Source organism: Medicago sativa, chromosome 6 (genome assembly GCF_051527215.1).
Source record: "Medicago sativa cultivar Bolivia chromosome 6, Bolivia_mono, whole genome shotgun sequence".
In the NCBI taxonomy this organism is placed as follows: Eukaryota; Viridiplantae; Streptophyta; class Magnoliopsida; order Fabales; family Fabaceae; genus Medicago; species Medicago sativa.
The window spans coordinates 20,335,134-20,356,788 of NC_140754.1; the positions used below are offsets into that span (position 1 = coordinate 20,335,134).

General features: G+C 33.2%; 1 protein-coding gene across 1 annotated transcript; it reads right to left on the bottom strand.

Moving 5' to 3' along the window:
• Positions 1–10,214: 10,214 nt before the first annotated feature.
• Positions 10,215–12,584, bottom strand: LOC146913567 (uncharacterized). Its single transcript, XM_085716753.1, has 3 exons — positions 12,400–12,584; positions 12,256–12,299; positions 10,215–10,867 (listed from the first exon to the last, which is right to left on the bottom strand). The coding sequence occupies exons 1-3, from the start codon at positions 12,479–12,481 to the stop codon at positions 10,718–10,720; spliced, it is 276 nt and encodes a 91-aa protein (XP_085572879.1). The 5' UTR covers positions 12,482–12,584; the 3' UTR covers positions 10,215–10,717.
• Positions 12,585–21,655: the final 9,071 nt, after the last annotated feature.

A 21,655-nucleotide genomic window follows, 5' to 3' on the forward strand; every position in this document is an offset into this window, starting at 1 on the left:
TGGGAGGAGGAAAGTGTGGAGGAGTGCACTGTTATGTTACACAATGTTGTTTTGCAGGATAGTGTTCGTGATACTTGGCGATGGTTACTTGAGCCTATTCATGGTTACTCGGTTCGAGGAGCATATAATTATATTACTACTACAGGGACTATTATTGACCGTAATTTGGTTGATGAAGTTTGGCATCGGCTTATTCCTTTAAAGGTTTCCTTGTTCGTGTGGCGGCTCCTTCGTGATCGATTGCCTACTAAAGATAATCTGGTAAGACGAAGGAGCATTCCAGCTTCTGAAACGGCATGCTCAACATCTTGTGGTAATTTGGAAACATCAAAACATTTGTTTTTGGATTGTGTTACGTTTAGTTCTCTTTGGTCTCTTGTGTTACATTGGTTAGGCATTTCGTCGGTACTCAGTGGTGAGCTTCGACAACATTTTCTTCAATTTATTCATATGGCTAGTCTGCCTAGAGTTACTCATGCTTATCTTAGGGTGATTTGGTTTGCTTCTGTTTGGGTGATTTGGAAGGAGCGAAACAACCGTGTATTCAATAATGCGGTGTCAGCTTCTTCTACTCTCCTTGAAAAAGTTAAGCTGAATTCATTCCTTTGGATGAAATCAAAACAGGCAGCTTTCAGTTATAGTTTTCATGATTGGTGGCAAATTCCCCTCTTGTGCATGGGTATCCACTAGTTTTGGTGTTGCTTTGTTTGGCTTTTACATTGTTTGTTGTAAATACTTTTGGTTGTTTCACCTTTTGTACACCTTGTGCGGGGTGATCCACTTTTGATCTATATATATATATATATATATATATATATATATATCATTTTAGCTTGTTCAAAAAAAAAAGAAACAACTAAAAAAAATAATTACTTATATAAAAATATTGTCTGAGAAAATTAATATATATATATATAGACACACACTTATTTTCAAAATTTAATGTATTATAGAAATAATGAAATATGAATAAAAATGGAAATCTGTTAAAAAAAAAATGAATAGAAATGGAAATGAATGTTCATAGTAGTCTTTCATATGAATTAGTAAGGGATGAAATCCTTAACATAATACTTAATGAACTAAAGTATTTAATTAACACTTATGTCACACTTACCGGTAGATTTGTCTTTCTCAAAATAAGAGATAGCATGTTTATAGACTCAATTACAAACTAACCGATAATAGTGTCACCTTTGGTTATACTCCCTCTGTCCCTATATTTAAGCACCTTTTTATTAGAGGCCAATGGTGCTTACATATAGGGACGGAGGGAGTAATAAATTGATTCAAATGTATGTACATACATTGTTCACAAATATAATTAAAAATATGTTTAATTATGTAAATGGTCTTTGTAAATAAGATCACTTGAATTTCAGTCCCTTGTAAATCCAAATCCTTTAAATTTGAATCTGCAATTTCAAATCATTTTAAATTTGGTCTTTCAGTTGATTATTTTCCTAAAATGACACATTTGTGACGACATGTTACTACTGACTAGTAGATTAAGACATATTGACTCATCAAATATACTATAGTAATGAAACAATTAGCATTATTCTTCATTTTTTATTATTTAATAAAATGTAAAACAATTTATGACAAAGAAATAAATAAAATGAATTGGGAATCAAGTTTTGAAGGAAGCCTCCATCTTCTATTTCAACCTCATCATAGTTTTTCTTCTTCTACCTTAAGCCCGTACAATTTTGTCTTCACACTCGACCCAAATTGTCTTCTTCATTTAACTCCCCACGAACTCAATTCTTTTTTGCAATTGAAATATGAATAAAAGATTGAATGATGAATAAGGGTAATTGTGTCATCAAATTCCCGATTCATTTTATGTTCTTATCTTAATATATAATACGAAGGTTCACAATGCATGCCTAATATGAAAACCCTAAACCTAATTCAAATCTCACAATTACCTTTGTGTCCCCCACTTTAATTAACCCTAACCCTGCCTTTTTTGAGAGGTTTAAAAAATCTTCCTGAAAAATGTCTATGCAGGGAGGTCTCTGCAGGGAGTTGAACTCGCAACCCATTGCCTCCATTCAAGCACTTTGACCACTTGACCAGTAGCTGTTTTAGTGTTATAATATCGCTTCCACTAATGCATATCCTATACCAAACAGACATTTTAAACGGTAATTAATCTCTTTTCCTCTCCTTCCCGACTTTAACGTTATACGGTTCTGAAGTCATGTTCTTCCCTTATCCATGCGATTTCAACCCAGAAATCAGCCATTTCCATCTCTTTCTCCCCCCTTTTCCTTTGATTTCTCCGCAAAAATATGATTCTGATGCATATTTTGTCCACGATAACTTATTAATGGTATGATCACTGAACTAATTTTGATATCAATGCTATTTTATTATTTTATTCATTTTGATTTTCTGGATAGTGATTAGGGTTTCAAAATTTGGGGATTTTATGATTTTTCAATTCAATTAAGATTGTTTCTCAATCCTTGAATTTTCAAATATACAGTCTTCACGTTTTTTGATATAGGTTAGGATTGGCATTGGTTATAATTTCTAATAGTGATTTAGTCCTAAAAAATAGGGAAAATTGCCACCTCAACGTATTTTTGTTATTGTATCCTTAAACACTGCTTAGGTAGTTTTTTTAGCCTGAACACACGTGCAAATGTTGTTCCTAGAAAATAGCCACGCCAAGTATGACTGATGTGAAGTGGCCTTTCATAAATCCTTGAAAATATAGTCTTGACCCTGAACACGTACAATGTTGTTGCTTGAAAACCCTTGAAAATAGCCACTCCAACTATGATTGATGTGTAGTGGGTTTAGATAAATCCTTGAAAATAGCCACGACTCCAAGCATCGTGGGTGGTTTTTCATGATAACTTTCAAATTCTCACTCTCTTCTTATAAATAGGTGTCTTTGTTGTTGCCCTTCATGTTCTGTTTTCCATAATATCATAAATCATTGAAAATAGGTAACGCTCCAAGCATAACTAATGTGTAGTGGGTGGTTTTACATAACTAACTCCCCTTTATAATTTACTCATCTGATGAATCCTTGAAAATTGTCACCACTCCAAGCATAATAACTGATATGTAGTGATTCACAATTTATTTATTTGTACTCACTAATATGAAAACCCTAAACCTAATTCAAATCTCACAATTACCTTTGTGTCCCCCACTTTAATTTCTTTTTCATTTTTCAAAAACGTTACTTTATGTCATTTTTTTTTCCAACTTCAATACACCATTTTTTTTTCATTGTTCCATCTCCCTCTCTCTCACTTCTCTGTTCACTATCACCATTCATTATCCACACCATCAGTGCAGTAACCAAACAATAAGTTATCACGCCGTATCCATCTATCATCACTAACCAACCGACAATATATTTAATGTCAGTTTCAACAAATGAAACACCTGTATCTGTTAGTATATGGTGGAGATGGTTCTCATATTTTAGATTGCGGCGAATTTTTGAATCATTCAAATCATCCTAAATACAATGTTGTTTACAAGGAAATTTTTCGTAATGTACCAACATGATTTGTTCCCTTTTTTAAGTTGTATTATTATTTTTAACATTGTTTTTGCACAAATAGATTATGAATTAACAGTATAATTGAATATTTTGTTTGCCATCAATATGACCCGTGCGGCAGCACGGGTGCAAGGTCTAGTTATATAATTAAAAATGAAGAATGAGGGTAATTGTGTCATTATCATAGTATATTTGATGAGTTACCATGTGAAAACTAATCAACACTGATACGTCATAACAAATGCGCCACTTCAGCAAAGCACACAATTGTGGAAGCAAATTAAAAATAATTTGAAATTGCAGAGTCAAATCGAAACGAATTGAATATAAAGGGACTAAAATTCAACTAAAAGATATTAAAATTGTTTCCCATCCATTCAAAATAAATAAATTTTAGAGAAAAATTGCGGTTATTTTTCCTGAAGAGTGTGTCATGATACATACTCTCTCAAGACCTTGCTGATTTTTTTAAATTTTATTTTATCAATTAATTAAAGTTTATATGAATGTGTAATTGCGAGTACTTAATATTCCTTTATTTTACTACTCATATGTGTGTGTGTGTGTGTGTGTGTGTGTGTGTGTGTGTGTGAAATGAGGGATACATAGAGAAATGATTTTATTGAAAATAGATTTCTTTAAGGCAACGAATTAGGGAACATAAACCTTAATGTTTGGACGGAGATGATTGAGCCATCTATCACGACACTGTTTTGCATTTCTTCCTCGCTTCATCAATCTTGCAATTTGAGGCCATTTTTTTAGCCCATGTTGGTTCACCAATTTCACAAGTTCCCTATATGAAATCACAAATTAAGATTAAACACTCACCCCCTTTTAACATTAAAAAACCTTATATTGACGAAAAATGGTATCTATAAAACTACCAATAATTGAACAGCACAGTTAATGTAATTTAATTCTATTATATTTTTTTTCTGAAAAAAATCCAAATAAAGGAAAAAAGATATAGAGAGAGATTAAGAAATGAATAAATATTTTACATACATATCCTCATTGGTTGTCCATTGCCTTCTGATTGCATAAGCTTTGTTGACGTCTGGTGCAAATGGAGTGTTGAGAAAAGCATTTTGATGGAAACATCTGGTTTCGAAAGATTGAGAAATGACAGGCGATGTTGATGATGACATGCCACATAAATGGATGACATGCATGTTAGGAGATAGACGCATGTTCAAGATATTGGGATTATTAGGTACACTCAAGATATGGTCATGTAAATTAGGGTTGAGATGGTAGTTTAACAAGGGATTGTTCTGAGGAGGTGGAACGAGAATTGACCTTTGTGGGGTATGAATCACACGCTCCAAACATGGATATTCTGGAAAAAGATTCAAAAGGTTTGAATGCTTTGCTCGATTGTTAAGATTGAGTTCCATGTAGAAAAATGACACAACTTGAATATTATCGACTGTGTGACAGAGAGCGATATTTTTGTCCAATAAATGGTGTAAGGAGCGGGTATGATTACGATGTAAATTTGAGAGTTACTTATGTATTTTGTGGGACCCATAAATCTAAAGAAGTCAGTGCCCCTGATGTACCAGATGGCCTTCATGCACAAGTATTGTATGACGTAAATTCATAGTTGGTGCACCCTTTTAATTTTATTTTTCATTAATTGTGTTCTTTAGGCCTTACATGTTTTCTTTTTGTGATATAGGCCTCCATTTTTTTTCTTTATTTATATTATATATGAAATTTCCACATTTTTATGATAAAATGTATGTTGTCCTATCGGTAAAGTGGTCGCATACTGTCCAATATGTTGCATATTTGAACTTGTGGCTTATGTATTTAGTAGTTTCCATTATGCGCGCGAGTCTCCGGGAGAAAACACGTTTTTTAAGTTTTTCTCCTGCGGGTTTGAGAAAGGAAAAAAAACCCAGTTTTTAAGCTCAAACCCACTTGGAAATCAGGTTATAAGTGAAACTCCACGACTGAAGGGACATACATCCCCACAATCTCATCACTTAAACAGAATTCTTGTCTTATGACTAAATGATGATTTCTCCTTAATCCAACAAGTAAATAGAGGGGATTCGAAGAATCCTAACCGCATGTAATGTTCGACAACCAAACAAGATTACCAACTCAATATTGCTTTGCGCAATCAAATAAAACCTACAACACCCCCCTCCCCCCTCCAGTTTACTTGCTTTATATATTTTATTACCAACTCAAGATTTTGGCATTCTTGTCGAAGATTGTTGATATTTTCAACGGGGTAAATCGCTTTACTTGTTTGATTTTATTTTTATGGTCGTTTTCTTTTATAGGGGTAATCTTATTTTTCTAAGTTTAATTTTAATTTCCTTTTATCTAGAGTTAGTTTCTATTTTCTAGGGTCAGTCTTATCTTTTTAGATTGGGTTAATTAGTTAGTTGTTTTCCTTTTATTTAGAGTAGACTTATCTACGTTAGTTGTTTTATAATAATTATTGTTATTTGATAGATTTTTAACAAGTGTATTAAAATTATCGAAGTAATAAATAAAAAGTTCGTTTCCACAGGGACCGTGATAATATCAATAAAACAGTGGCGTTATTAAGTAGGAGGTGTAAAAGTTATTTTGTTTGCCCTAGGTCGTAGATTTGGTTTGATTGCATAAAAGTTAAATAACAAAAAGTAAAAATTTGATTAGAAAATATAGAGAGAGATGAGATCAGGTCTTTCGAATCCTTTGTTTCCCCTAATTGGTATACTGCACCTATTTCTTACGAATGATTCTCTAGTTTCAAGATGGTTAACAAAATAGCCCTAATCAATTCCTTGACTTAGGACCCTCTTCTCAGACTACAACCCCTAATTCCTTAGGTGGTCTAATACTCTTTGAAGGTTTTAAGAACGTGAACTTAATATCACAAATAAACGATTATCCATTCCTAGACTAACCATGTTTATTTGAACAATTCAATTAGGTCTAAGTTGAAAGCTAGGGTTAGTAGTCATTCATTCTCACGAAATCATGTTTATATTTGATGAGGATATAAAAAACATTAAAAACAATTGAATTGAATAAAAACTAGATTGTCATTCATAATAGATAGAGTTTCACAGCAACATGTTTCAATTAGGGTTACATAGAATCATCTCAGACCTAATCTCTAAGAGATTTAGCTACTCATAATCGAGTTTACAAATAACATAATCAATACAAGAATTAAAACATACATGAACTGATAGAAGGTTGAAGAAATCACCCTCCTAGCCATTTTTAGGTCTCAAAATCGCACTTTGCTCTCTCCAATTCGTAACCCTTGTTTATAAAAACAATTCAGCTTAAATAGGCAATAGCTGCTCCTAAAATCGTGGCACGATTTGATTAAATCGTGACCCGATTCTGTCTTGAGTAACAAACTTTCCAAATTAGGGTTCCTAAAATCGTGTCACGAAATAGCCATCGTGACACGTTTTACCAATGTCGAATGAACCTCATCCTGTGCTCCAAATCGTGACACATTTTTCAACATTCGTGTCACGATTTTACTTTCTTCAAAATCTTCAAAATCTTCAAAATCTTCGAAAGAATGTTGCAATAAAAAAAAAGATTATGGGAAGATATTCACGAATACTGTAGGATATCCTAGAAGCAACAACATGCATTGCTAGCCTTGGTATCTGCTACATTGTCTAGCATAACCATATCCTTCATGGAGGTGCAAATTGATAGCCTGAATAAATAAAAAGACTTTTCAAGCAATTGAGTTTGTGGAAAAGAGGAGCAAGTGGATGTAGAGGAACGAGACTCAAAGGTAAAGAAAAAACCAGAGGAGAACAAAACACTTGTTCCCACATTTCAGACCATATTCAGGGAGAAGAATAAGAAAAAGCGTGAGCAAGAAAAGGAGAAATTCCTGAGACTTATGGAAAAGATTTCAATCACACTTCCCTTCATTGATACAGTGGAACAGAGTCATGTTTTCAACACCTTCATGAAAATATTCCTCCCAACAAAAAGGGAAAATGAAGTCATGATGCGCATAGAAATTTGCAAATCAGTTCTATAAAAGAAGCTTCCACAGAAATGGAAGATCCAAAACACACATGCTCGGGAGAGAAAGACAAGGAGAATGCCACATAATTTGATCCTTTTATTGACAAAGATTCCATCTTGATGATGACTAGACGGAAGATCCTGGAAGAAAGCAATAATCATAGAGCTCCCCAACTACATAATGTTGTCATACCTTCCTCTGAAGAGCATCATAAGAAGAAGTTGAAGAACAAAGAGTCTACTACATCAAGCGAAAGTTGTAATGCCGTCTTTCATAGATGGTTACCTCCAAAGAAGAAGGACCCGTTATGTTTCAACTCTGTCGGGAACCTATCCATAGGAAAGGTTGCATGTGATCTCGGTCCAAGCATTAACTTTTTATCGTCATCAATTCTAAAAAACATCGTAGGAGTTTAGGTGGAGCCATCAAATGTCACTCTAATAGTTGTAGATATATCAATTAAAAATTCAAATGAAGTGGTGGAGGACGTAGTGATGCAAAAAGAGAAGCATTCATCAAACTTCATAACATCAGAGAGTTAAAAGAAGATTCACTTCCATCAAGAGTCTCATTGTTCTTTAAGAAGGAATAACATATATTCCAAAAGCTTATAGATTGGATCATGGTAGCACTTTCTTCTTTGTGAAAATTTCATGAAACACCTACCAAACAAGTGGAAAGGAAACGATGATGTGTTCTTTCTTTCATACAATCCACCCTAATAGTGGTTGAGGCGTCGAGCTAATGTAGTTAAACAAGTACTGCATGGCAGGAAACTGAAGTTGCTTATATATTTTATGTTTGTTTTTATGATGTTTACATATGTATGTTGTTAGCCATAGATTTCCTTGATGATGCTTATAGAATGTTAGCTAGCCTAGACACTTGTTAAAGCACCTAACACTCTTTGTCTCTTTGTGTCATGTGATTCTTAGATGTCAAATGTTTCCATATGCATTAAAACCTTCCTTAGAATGGAAAAACCTTTTTTTCTATGTGCTTTATTTGATTCAAAATCCTTTGGTTCGTATCAAGCTTTCTTTCTGCCTCTTCTAGGTGTGTTTAATGCATTTTGATTCGATTCATGATTTCTTGAATCGTATCACTAGTGAGTCGAACATGAATTCTTTCTGGACTTGTTTTTTAAGGTGTGGATATGATTCACAAACCTTTGAATCATATCAACTTTCATCTGGGCAGGGTAGATTCGAATCACATATGGTCTGATTCGTATCAATCTTCATAGCTCCAAATTAACCCTTTTTTTAAATGTTTGATACGATTCAAGATATGTGCAATTTGATTCAACACGTTGTTTTTGGCTAAAATTTTGCACTTGCCACTCATTTATATATATAGTCATATCCTCACAACTCCTAAACGACTGAATCATTTGTATCTATTCTCTCTCGAGTCTCCAAATCTCCCTCTTGCCACTTATTCTTCACATTAAACACTTTTTCTAAGAATCATTGTGGTCTTTGAGTCATAGATTGCTAGAGTGCTATATGGATTGTAAGTTGATTTCTTTCAAGGATCTTGGTTGGGAATCAAGGTGCCAAGGTGAATTGAGTGATTTCATTCCACCACCAAGGGTATTGGTTCTAATCTTCTCAAGTTCAAGGGGATGTAAGCACCAGACGTAGCAAAGAAGATTTCGAGGTGAAGAGCTTCAAGAATTTCATGGGTATTTGAGGATTCGAAGACTCGGACAATCACAAATTTCAAGCGTTTCTTGAAGATTGGGGTTGTGGTTGCATAGGAATTTAAAATTAGGGTAATTGAGGAATTCTTATAATCACAACATTGTAATCAAATTTTAACTATAGTGGAAGTCCTTGATAGAGATGTTTTCTATCAAGAAGAATGGAGGTACCCCGAAGTGAGGACGAAAGGGGAACCACTATAAATCCTGCCGTCTTTTCTCTTCCCTTTCCTCTTTTACTTTATGTTAATTAGTGTATATTAATGTTTGATAATTGTTACTAATTGATTTGAACGTGATCATTCTTGATTCATTGAATTAAGTCTCCTTTCTAACTCAATATTGATCATAACTGAATTCAATCAAGTTTCAATTCATTAAGTTCATATACATTGTGTTCATTAGTAATAAGTTGATTAATTGTTTTAGGTTTGGTTTGAGAATTGTCGCTTTGTAAATTGTGCTCAGAATTATTGATAGTTGATTGTATTGAGATTTAGCAATCGAATCTCTCAATTCAATAGTAAATCTTATCGTCTTATTCATTGTTTCAATTTTTGTTATCGATATCGTGCACAGATCTAATTGGTCAAACTATATTTTTCAAACACGCTTTCGCTAAACTCTCGATAATTTTAAAAAAACGCTATTCACCCCCTTCTAGCACGTATTCTAGCTTGCCATATAGATCAACAAATGGCATTAAGAGTCTGGTCTCTTCAATAGCGGTTAACAACCGAAAGAGTCGATATGGCAAGCAAAGAGCCTAATGGGGAGTGGTCCTGCTCCTGGCAGCTTCTAAGCAAAACCGAATCACATCGGAATGAGAGGGATCCTTAGGTTGTGCAGGTATGAGACTGCATAGTTGAAGAAAAGTTTATAAAAATTGTTTGGTACATCGTACTGTGAGAGGTCTGGTCTGTCCTTAAATGTTAAATATATATTGCAAGATTAAATTAAACATAAGAATCAAATATAACTAGTCAATGTAATTCACACATAACCGTGGAAAATTACGGCTACAAATTATAGTGTACATGGGATGAACATCAAATGTACCAAATCAACCACTAAGACTTTTTTTTTTTTTGACACAAACCACCAAGACTTTAGAAAGCTAGTTATTTAATAATTCATCTCACAACACCGATCCCTTACAAGACATACTAAAAATCATAACACTTATGTTGAAATCACACGTCCCCTTTGATTGTCTCCGTTGATTTTTCTCTAACTTAAAAACCATATATTAATTATACATGAATAAGTTTCCCTCTTTTAGCTCTTAAATTTTTCTTTTCTTATTTATTTTTTTTCTTTTCAACTAATGTGATATTTTTTCAATTAAACGTGCAGTGACTTCACTAATAGCAAACTCCAGTGACTTAATTTATATAGCAAACTAGGGCAATCCAAACTATTAGAGTCCTTCATTTTCTGAAGGTAGAAATTTAAGAATTTATGCTTTTCCAGGGGATTTTGGGTCATGATGATGATTTGGTCCTGTTCCAGGGTAATCTGAAAGGTCCGTCATCATTCTTCTCTTTTCAAATTCTACCTTCAAGTCAAAGAGCTGATCATTGTTCCTTAAGCTCTTAATCAAATCCTCCTGCAAATTAGTCAAGAGTATAATTTAAAATTTGATAGGGAATGTAAGGATGATTTGGTGACTGAGATGGAGAGTTACATTATAAAGTGATAAATGAAACAAGAGTTTTTTTTTTTTTGATTACAAAATGATACAAGAGTTTGATCAACATAAAAACTAACAAATCCCCTAAAAAAAAAACTAACAAATGTTCTTGACCAAAAAAAAAATAACTAACAACCCATTTCGGAAAATAAATAAAATTAATTGCTGTTCAAAAAAATATATAAAAATAAAATAAAATTAATTGACGCACCATTTTGGTAAACAATTTAAACAAGCTTCATATGAATAATTAAATATATAAATAATTAAATAGTTGAAGTAAGTAGTAATTAATCATAATAAATCATAAATTTGTTAGAACACTAACCATTAATTTTTGACAAGTCCTTTAACTTAATTTTAGGTAAAAGTTTGGTCCTTTATCTTTTTTTCATTTCAATTTTTTCCTTTTGATCAATTTACATATGAATTATCAAGCTTCAAATTCATGGTTTTAATTTGTTGTGTTTGCATAAGAATATTAAATTTGAAGCTTAAAAATACACATAAAAATTGACCAAAGACAGATTTGAAATGAAAAATAAAATAAAATAAAGGACCAAATTGTTACATAAAATTAAGCTAAGGGACTAACAATGTATAATTTTGCCTTTATTTTTCATCAATAGTTAAGATTGATTAATTTACCATCTAAATTGAATTGCTTACTCAAGTAAAAGTTAAATATGAAATTAATTAAAAAAAAAAGTTAAATATGAAATGGATCTTAATATACTATTTTATTTAGATCAATTATACTACTTGTACTTCATCTATATGGGAGAATCTAGTACCCCTTGAACTTATTTTTATCTTATTTGAATAAAAGAATTTTTTGCTGTTAAAACAAAGAAAGAAAACTCATTGATCATGTGTCAGTAACCTTTTGGATTCCACAAATAACAATGAACTAATCAAGGATTTGTATTCCAAGTAGTAACAGAGTCACACAGATCTCATCATTTGATCTCAAATTTATTGTAAATATCAAAGATGATTCCGTGAAAGTGTAATTTTTATGTTGGAAAAAAATAACTAGCTAGTTTATGGCTATGATATTTTTTTCTTCTTCTTTGAGATCGATCTTTGAAGATCTCTCTTATTAGTCTCTTATAAATCCAAATACATGCCTTGTAGCTAGGGCAGAATAAGCATGCCCTTAGAGGTTTTATGCATACTCTTATTTAGGATCTATATATTGCATAAATTAAACAACAAAATATATGAACCCCTTAGGGAGGAAAAAAAAAAAAGATGGTGTATATATATATATATTAGAGGAAAAAGAGAAGGTGAGAGAATACCTTAGCCCCCAGATCAATATCCATCGTTTTGGTCATGAGGCTCCCTATATAATCACATAATGCGTGCCTTTTAATTGTGCAATATATATAAACACAAAAAAAAAGCATCAAAACCCTAAAAAGGTTAAAAGCAAAGAAACTTACTTGTTGAAGGAACAGCAGCAACATAAACATAAGAAAGAACCAAAATGATAAACACAATTTTGATGGTGGCTTTCTTCTCCATAAAGATCTCAAAGCTGATTTAGAGAGGGGTATGAAAACCTATATATTCTATTGGATTATAGTAGAAGAAGAATACTATTGAGTATTGCAACGTTTGGTGAGATGGCATGGATTTAGGTAGGAAAGGGTCCTTATATAGAAGGGCAAAGCTATAACTATATTATTAAATATTGGAGAAAGAATAACAACTAGGGCTAAGGTTTTGGTGTGGCTAAAATAATAATGTCACAACAATTTGGCTCAATAAAATAAATTTAAAAACTACTCCCTCCGTTTCAAAATGAATGTCGTCTAAAGTTTTAACACATATATTAAGAAATGCATTAATTAAAAGAAAGAAATATGTTATTTTACCAAATTATCGTATTGAACTATTGGTTTGTTTTTCATGAAAGAGAAAAATAATACTTTGGAAGTAGTGTATATACTATTAATTGAAGGGTACAATTGAAAAGAAAAAGTTATTATTGCATTGGAAACTGAAAATGACATTCATTTTGAAAGAAATTTTTTAAACTAAAACGACACTCATTTTGAAACAGAGTTTTTCACCCAAAATAACAATTTTAATATATAGTTTTATTTGGATTAGTTTTATTAAATCAAGTTCATTTATAACCCTAACAATTGATTATTAGAATATTCTTTCAAAAAAAAATTGATTATTAGAATAAAATTAGCCATCAACTTCCTCTAACATTTTATTTTTATAGACATCCTTCATATGTAAATAGTTTTGAGAAAATTTTGGTGTGGCCATATATTATAATTTCAATTTTCTTTTAGTTTTTAATTTATTTTAATCACTTTTATATAATATCAATTTTATTATATATGTTAAGATAAACTAAAATATAGTATATATTATATGTAAGAAAATTATATCTAATGTTTGTTCAAAAATTAAATTCTAAATGGGATTACATTAGCAGCAATATGTCTTCACAATGTTATAACCTATATAAAAATTCCATTTGAAAAAACATATACATGAAATATGTTTTACATGACATAATAAAAAGGAATTAAACATATGAACTATTTCAGCCTAAAATCTAGTGCTCATTAGTACTTAAAAACGAATTAAACATATGAACCATTTCAGCCTAAAATCTAGTGCTCATTAGTACTACGACTTAACTCTTACGCATGTAGTTGATGAAAAATGTGTGAGTGTTTTAATTCTCGGAATACTGAACTCGATTCCTGCTTATCATAATCATAGACTACGACTAAAACTATAATCTTAAACAAAATAATTAAATTTATTAAACATCTATTAATTCATTTTAAAAATTATATCTCAAAAAAAATGTAAAAAAAAAAAAAATCTACATTTTATTTGAACGCATCATCATACATATGAAAGACACATACTATACTACTTTGGTCCGTTGTCATAAAGAGAATATATAACTTGCATAATTGATGTGTCCACCCCATATTAGCTTAGCTCTAATTAACAATGTCATCATAAAAAGTTCAATTCAATATCAAAATTCAGGACACATGTCTCTTAATAAATTGTAGTTAGTTCAGATGCATGTAAAATGTTGGTTTTTGAGACTCCGTGTTTGGTTAGGTTACACTAAAACTTCAATAATTGGAGCTTGTTGATTAAAGTATATACTTATAACTTATAGGCAAAGTGTCCTTAAGAAGGCCAGCAATCATAAGAACTGCAACCTTTATCCCATCCCAGGTGTTAGGTGTTCCCCATTCCAGGAGTTATTAAGCACCCATGTGGGGGTGTTAAGTGTTATATGTGTCATCATCTTAGTATACCTTGAATATTTTGTTGCTCATGCAGGGATCACTTAGTACGGTTATACTATATATCTTGTTATATATAATTTAGTCCATGTGGTCCTCATCATCAATCCAAAGTCGCATTTTTTATTTTGAATGACAGGCATATATATATAAATCACTCAATAGAGTACAAACAATCAATCCAAAGTCGCAAAAATAATAGTCCCTCTTATCATGATACACACTCGGTTAATTTCTTTTGTTAAACAGTATAGTAGTTAATAGTTCACTTTTTAAGGTTAATAAGTGTAAAATATAAGATTTAAACTCCGATTCTTGTATTTATAATGTAAATCCATGCTAACTGAGTTAAATTTACATAAACACACTCTGTCCAGTACCTTTTAACGATAAAAAATGTTTTAAATACAAGTTTTCATTTAAATTACAAGATGTATTTATATTCAAAACCTCAACGAATAATATGTCTCTGAATAGGGTCGTTCCTATGAAATAGAAGGCTCGGTTCTCTTTTTAAAATAAGCCCCAGTAAAATAAAAACGTAATTTTTTGTGTAGCTAAGCTTCATTAGATAATCAGAATCAGAAGAACTTCTAAACATGAAACGAAAAAAAAAAATTAAGTGAAACAGATGTGAAATTTATTTAACAGCGTCGTTTAGATTTGTCAATCATCCGTTGTGGAAAAGGGGAAAATAAATGGTTTATGCAAAAAAGAAATGATTGTTGTGATTCTTTTAATGAAACAGCTTTACAAATTGTCTGATTAAGTAATTATACAAATTGAGGGTGGTTTGATAGGATTAAATTTATGTCCAGAAAGAAGAACTAGAGTCTAGAAAAAATCTCAAAAGTGTACCAAAGAAAGAAAAAAAGTAAAATAGATTTTTTTTATTTATTTAAGTGAGATGTGGGTATTAGAATAAATTTTGTTTCTTGAGGCCCATAGCATTTCGAGGCCTGACTTGGTTGAGTTGCTTGCGCACCCCCAAGGTCGGGCTTGTCTCTTAAAATATAGTGTATATAATTGGGCCTATATTCCAGGCTTGATTTTCACTTGCCCAATTCTCAATTGGCAATTTATTTTTTCACCCTACTGTTTTCTCAGGCACCCTGTTTATTTTTAAAAATATATATGTTTGGATTACATAATCCGAATATTTTTAGATGGATTTTTAGATTATGTAATCTGAAAACGTGTTTTAGCCGGTTTTTCAATCAAGGGTTCAAACCTGCAAAGACATATATTATCAAATTGTTCAACTAATTAATCTACAAACAACAAAAGGAAATTTCAATTAATAATTATATCATCACTTTATAATTACACATGTATGGAAGACAAACAGGTACCAAGTTGCGCCATTAAGGATATTCGGATGGCAAAACTAATCCTCGTAAGCACAACATTTGTGGACCTAGGAGACATGACATTGTTATGCATTACCCTTTGAACTCTATGTAGAAGGTCAACAACCTCTGGTGCTAGGAAGCCAAAAATTTCAAATGCAAATAGTATAAAAGCATTTGATTGTCAAAACACACTTTCTCATGTTGAACACTTTGCTTGGCGTAGCTTTAAGGGATGTTGATGGTCGGATTAGTGGCAAGTGTACCAATCGTTAACTAATTAATAAAGTGATAAGTAGAGTATTGTATCTACAGGGATTGTCCTTTCGTCTGAACAATTCTTGTTACTTATTTTTGTAAGTTTGACGGTATAAAAGTTAGGTTGCAATTTTTATCTGTTTGCAACAGAGCAAGTTTACCTGTTTTGCTTTCAGAAAAGTAAGCAGCGGTTAGGATTCTTTAAATCTCCTCTGTAAATATGTTGTTGGATAATAAGTAATGTAAATGTCAAGTTCATTATCTTAGGTAGACTAAACAAGTGATGAGGTCGTTGCGACGTTACTGGCCGACTTTGGTCTATCCCTCCGATGGCTAACAGCACCTGCTGATTGCATGGTGGTCCTTACATGCGGGGTCTTGTTAATTCAAAGGTAATTGAAACATAAACTTAAATTGGCTTTCCAGTGTTTCCCAAGGCAATGAAGGCCAAGGTTCCCTCAGGTTTTCCCATCTATGAATCTTAGGACACTTATAGCACACTCTCTCTACACTTTCTTAGTAGTTCTACAAACGGGCAACCCTAATCTACATCTACCTTACTAAGGGTTTCAAGAGAATGGTTCTATTAGGTTATAGCTTAAATCGGACAGCTAGGTGCTTGTTTCCCTAATTACTAACCAGTTAATTCCTAGGTTCGGTAAGACACCACCTGACTCAATGGGTTTTAGCCATTGAGTACCTACGTTTAGGGCCAACAATTTCTATGCTATCTTCGGCTTGTTAATAATCACTAACTTCATAGACAGATAGTTATCAGTAAAAGGATATAAATATCAAGATATAAGAATCCAGTTGGTGATAGCAATATTAGGCTCTGTCACAACCTAAGTACCTAATCTAGGGTTGCACCTATCACAGAAATAAACTACTTCCTAATAAAACTTAATAGCGAACAAAAGAATAAATAAATAAAATAAACGACATATTAAATTAAATAAATATCCAACAAAAATATATATAGGTTCATCTAAGAACTCAAACCTAAAACGATTTAGTTACACATGGTAACTAAATAGAAATTACTAATGATAAAAACATACCCTAAAAAATCAAAGAGAAGATGTTTAACAATACTACTTTACGTTTTGATGATAATAAGGTATTAAAAATGTCAATTGGATATGATAATATTTGTTCAAGTGTGCAGAACCATAGACAAAAATTTAAATCAAATATAGGTCATGGAGGAACAAATGAGAGCAATGGAATTTACAAAAAGGAAGCATGTGTTGCAAGATAGCGTCTGAAGAAAAGAGCATTTGAAGAAAAGAGTGTCTGAAGAAGAGAGCATCTGAAGATCTTCAGAAGCTGTCTACCAGAAGCTGGCGTCATCAAAAGCTGAAGATCATCAGAAGTTGTCTACCAGAAGCTGACGCCATCAGAAGCTGAAGATCATCAAAAGCTGAAGTTCATCAGAGGCTGAATATTGAAATCTTCAGTTTGTTAAAAGTTGTTATTCTGAATGTTTATAATTGCAGAAGGAATGGAAGCCTGGAGCAACAACTAATTCAGAGGAATTTGAAGGCATTGGATCCTTATTCCCTGAAGAGCGCAGGAAAAGGACAATAGTACAATTGTACAATTATACAGCTGCACCTACGCTGGTTATTCTCTATAAATGGAATGGATTTGAAATTGTTCCCTCATAGGACAATAACCAAATCAAGCAACAGATCATTGATGATTATCAAGCTTCAACAATGACTCTTTTAGGTGTGCTGGCAATTTCGAACGTATCTTTCACACCTCTATATAATTGAGTGAAGACCTGAAGATTGAAAAGACCCTCACAACAATTTTACTAGTGCCAAAACTCTGCTGAAATTGTTTCACATCAAAGTTTACTTAGCATTTCTTAACAACTTTTATATCTTAGAAATTCTAGAGTCTTAAGAGTCTTATCTGATTTATATTGTGAACACCACTGATTGTATATCAAGTGTTCAACCTCAAACATTTTCTTTGTAATTTTGTTTGATTAGAAGTCTCTTTCTTTTGTGCTTGAGCATAGGAAGTCTCTTGCAGTTGTGCTTGAGCATAGGAAACCTCTTGCTTTTGTACTTGAGTTAGTTGAAGTCTCTTGCTTTTGTGCTTGAGCAATTGTAATTAGATATTGATTTTAGTGAACTCTCCTTGGAAGTGCAAGGGGGACATGACTACTTCTGGATTATGGAAGGAACCTGTATAATTGCTTTGTGTCTTTCTTCTTCTTCTTCTTCTTCTTCTTCTTCTTCTTCTTCTTCTTCTTCTTCTTCTTCTTCTCTCTCTCTCTCTCTCTCTCTCTCTCTCTCTCTCTCTCTCTCTCTCTCTCTCTCTCTATTCTTAACTGCTTCATTTAGACTCTGAACATTGCATCAGAACTTAAACTCTATCAGCTTCTGATCAGTAAACTCAGTTTTAGGAGAAGATAAAGCTAACACAATTCAACCCCCTTCTTGTGTCACCTTCAGAAGATAGATCCTCTCGAAATGCCACAGTTCTGAATGAGAAATTATGAATGAGGAAGGTTAGTATTTATAGTGGAGATTTCTAACTGGGTTTGGGCTAAAAACACTGGCTTTACCCACAAAATACGAATAAAATTACGCATGCGCCCCCGCATTTTAAGAGGCTTGGGGGGAGAATGGCATATGCTTGAGGCGCATATGCCTTGTAGCAATCCCCTAGGTGCATATTGCATGCCCTAGGCGCATGGTAATGTAATTCCATGCCCTAGGTGCATGCTTGTGTGCTTCTGGGCCTAATTTCTTTGATCTTTGTCATTTTTAGGTCTTCGTCTTCAAATAACTTACCTCAGAACTTGGAAACATAATTCCTTCCTATGTAAAATCTCCTGACGCCTCTTGAATCTTCATTCTTTGTCTTCCCAAAGTCTTGACAATTCTTCAGTTGTTCTTGATTTGTCGATTTTGCATGATTTCTTCGTGAATTACTTCAAAAACCCCCTAAAATTGCTATGTTTCGGGAAAACTAGAATTACAGACTCAAATATAGAAAACATTACAAAATTCCCAAAATCATAGGCAATCGTTCTAATACTCCTCCTTTTTGTTGCTAAAACCTACAAAAATGATTGAAAAACATGCTAAGAATAACGTAAGATGACATGTCATCAGATGTCTGTCCTACTGTAAAAACCCTGGGCCCTAATCCCACAAGTGGTGAAACCCTTGTCTAGTCCACATATGTATGTTTTCCTCATACCTACTCATCTATACAACATAACTTACATCAGTCAATGTGTTGGGAAGTTCACATCTAGTGGTCCAGTCAAGAAGTTCACATACGCCTCATTCCTCATCGATACTCCCGCCCAACTGGATATGTCAAAAAGGACATCATTAACAAAGTCGTGTATGTACGTAAAGTCGGGAAGCTCCTTACAATAAACTGCATGCTCCCCAAAAGTATCATGGCACGACTTATGGAAAACAGAGCACATCTCATCAATAGGAAATAGTGAAATCATAGGTGTTATCTAAGGATAGTACGGTACTATACTGGTGACATATGCTAACCTAACCCATCAATATGGATAACTAGAAGAAAACCATGAGCATGTGTTTCTTGCAAACACCTGAAAACTGCCTTCTACCTTGTGGTCATATCAAACTTCACTTCCATATCTTGAACATTTTTGCTAAAAAAAAGGGCACTCGTTAAAATATGTTGTGCTTATGAGGGACGATGTCCTTACTAGTAAAACTGCTAACATCAAAATCTGAAAGCCAAAAGGGCCAACCCCTCGATAAAAACCTCTATATCTGCTAACAGCCCCTTCGAGCAACTTCACTCCCAACGTTAGCCTCCCAATGTTTGAAGGGCCCCCACAATATGTATTACAGTCACATGAAAGCCAAAAAATCTCAGATTTACGAAATTCAATTCAAGGCCCAATTCTAGCCACCTCTTTTAAATCCCTTACAAGAGTCTCATCATCAAGATACCAAGCATGAAGAAGAAGCCCGCAAACCATATCAACCACAAAATGTCCCATTAGGGAACAATTTAATGAACCTGAGAGCGGTGTCAACTTCAGCCAATGAGAGCTTTAGAAAACACCATGGTCAGCATACAAGTGTTTAGCCCCCAAAAATTTTATGGTATCTTTGTTATATGGGGCTACTCCAGATGACCCCAACACCTTCACAGCTGTTGTGAAGTACCCATCAACAACCTTACGAAGGAATTGTCTGATGTTAGGACTCATCGTTTTATCTTTCACCTCAAAATATTCTCCTTTATTACCCATACCATCTTGTCCAAACCCGTTCAACACACTATCAACCAATTTGACGAGTCCGCCAGCTTCTCTCCATTTAGCCAAGAAACTCAAAATGTAACGTTGTTGTGTGGACTTATGATTCCTAGACCAACGGTCCCTCCTAGTTTAAGGCTTGAACACCTATAATATGCAATGAAGAAGCAATAACAACCGAACACATGGACCTGCAGAACTCGAATCAGCAACCACCCGATAAAGATCATCTTTTAATGCTTGAGAGAATGCAAGATGGTGACTATGAAATTAAAGAGATTGAAATGAGTGAAGAAAATTTTCAAAACAAAACAAAAAATGAATAGTTAATGGGTTAAAAAGATGTCAACAAACTAAAAGTTCAAAAAAAAAAAAAAAAGGAACCATTAATTGATTTCATTTTGTAAGGATTTTCAGTGATTAAACGAATCTAAATTCATACGAAATGAGATATTTACGAGATTCAAATTGAAGACTAGAGAGAGAGGGAGGAAGTACCTGGTGATGGTGGCGAGTTGAAGTGAAGTGTTCTCAATTGTGAATTTAAGGGTTTTAGAATTACCCTCCCAAATCAAAGCCATAATTCTTCTCTTCGTTTTTCAATTCCAATGAGAAGAGGGTATAAATGTAAAAAGACATGATACCAATTATCAATAATCTAAGATATTTTATTTATTGATCAATAGTTTCATTATAGATTTGCATTAACGTAATGCTTATTACAACAAGCTATTAGACACCTAAAACTCAAACTGCAATACAAGAAAACGGAAAGGGGAAGAGGGAAAGACTTGCAACTCTCTCATAAATCCTCAAGAGGAGAGAAGAGGAAGATTTATTTCCTCTCACACATCCTAAGAAGAAGAGGAAAGTTTCTTTCCTCTTGTACATCCTCATAAGGAGAAAAATGGGAGAATGAAATTTTGTTGAGCAACCCAAATCCCGACGGATGGAACAAATTTATAGACTTTGGTCATCCATATTATCCCTACAATATGAGAGATCTTTTTTGTTTGAAAGGCCAACGGTAGAACATTGGCATCACAAACACTACTATATAAGATAAGGAGAGAATGCGAGAAGAAATGAGGATTTGTGAAGAATTGGGGTATTTATAGGAGGAATTTGTGAAGGAGACTGAGTAAAGTGTAATGGTCAAGGGATCCAAAAGAACATGGTCAAGAGAGTCTGACCAGTCAAGGGACCTAAAACACACATGGATGCTTCCTTGGTTAGATCTTTTGAAGATATTCAAGAAAGTTTTATTCGGCCTAAAACTTGTGGAGAAATTAGGGTTTGCATGGTTAGACCAGATGAAGATTTATTCGGCCTAAGAAAATTTTATATAATATCAAATATTATAAAAATAAATTCGGATTAATATAATCCAAACCATCCCATAATATGGATTGTGGCGTTACGAGCAAGGTTTGGACGGTTTTTTGATACGTTAATTGAATTTTAAACACTATAAAGGTTTCCTTTGACTCTAGTTACTGTCTAGGAATGTTTTATG

What these genes read in the sequence shown, in the direction of transcription:
- LOC146913567 (XM_085716753.1), bottom strand. Translation starts at nt 12,481, where the DNA reads ATGGAGAAGAAAGCCACCATCAAAATTGTGTTTATCATTTTGGTTCTT. An exon ending in TGCTGCTGTTCCTTCAACAA is followed by an intron (nt 12,300 to 12,399) that starts GTAAGTTTCTTT and finishes GTGATTATATAG; the next exon opens with GGAGCCTCATGACCAAAACG. An exon ending in ATATTGATCTGGGGGCTAAG is followed by an intron (nt 10,868 to 12,255) that starts GTATTCTCTCAC and finishes ACTAATTTGCAG; the next exon opens with GAGGATTTGATTAAGAGCTT.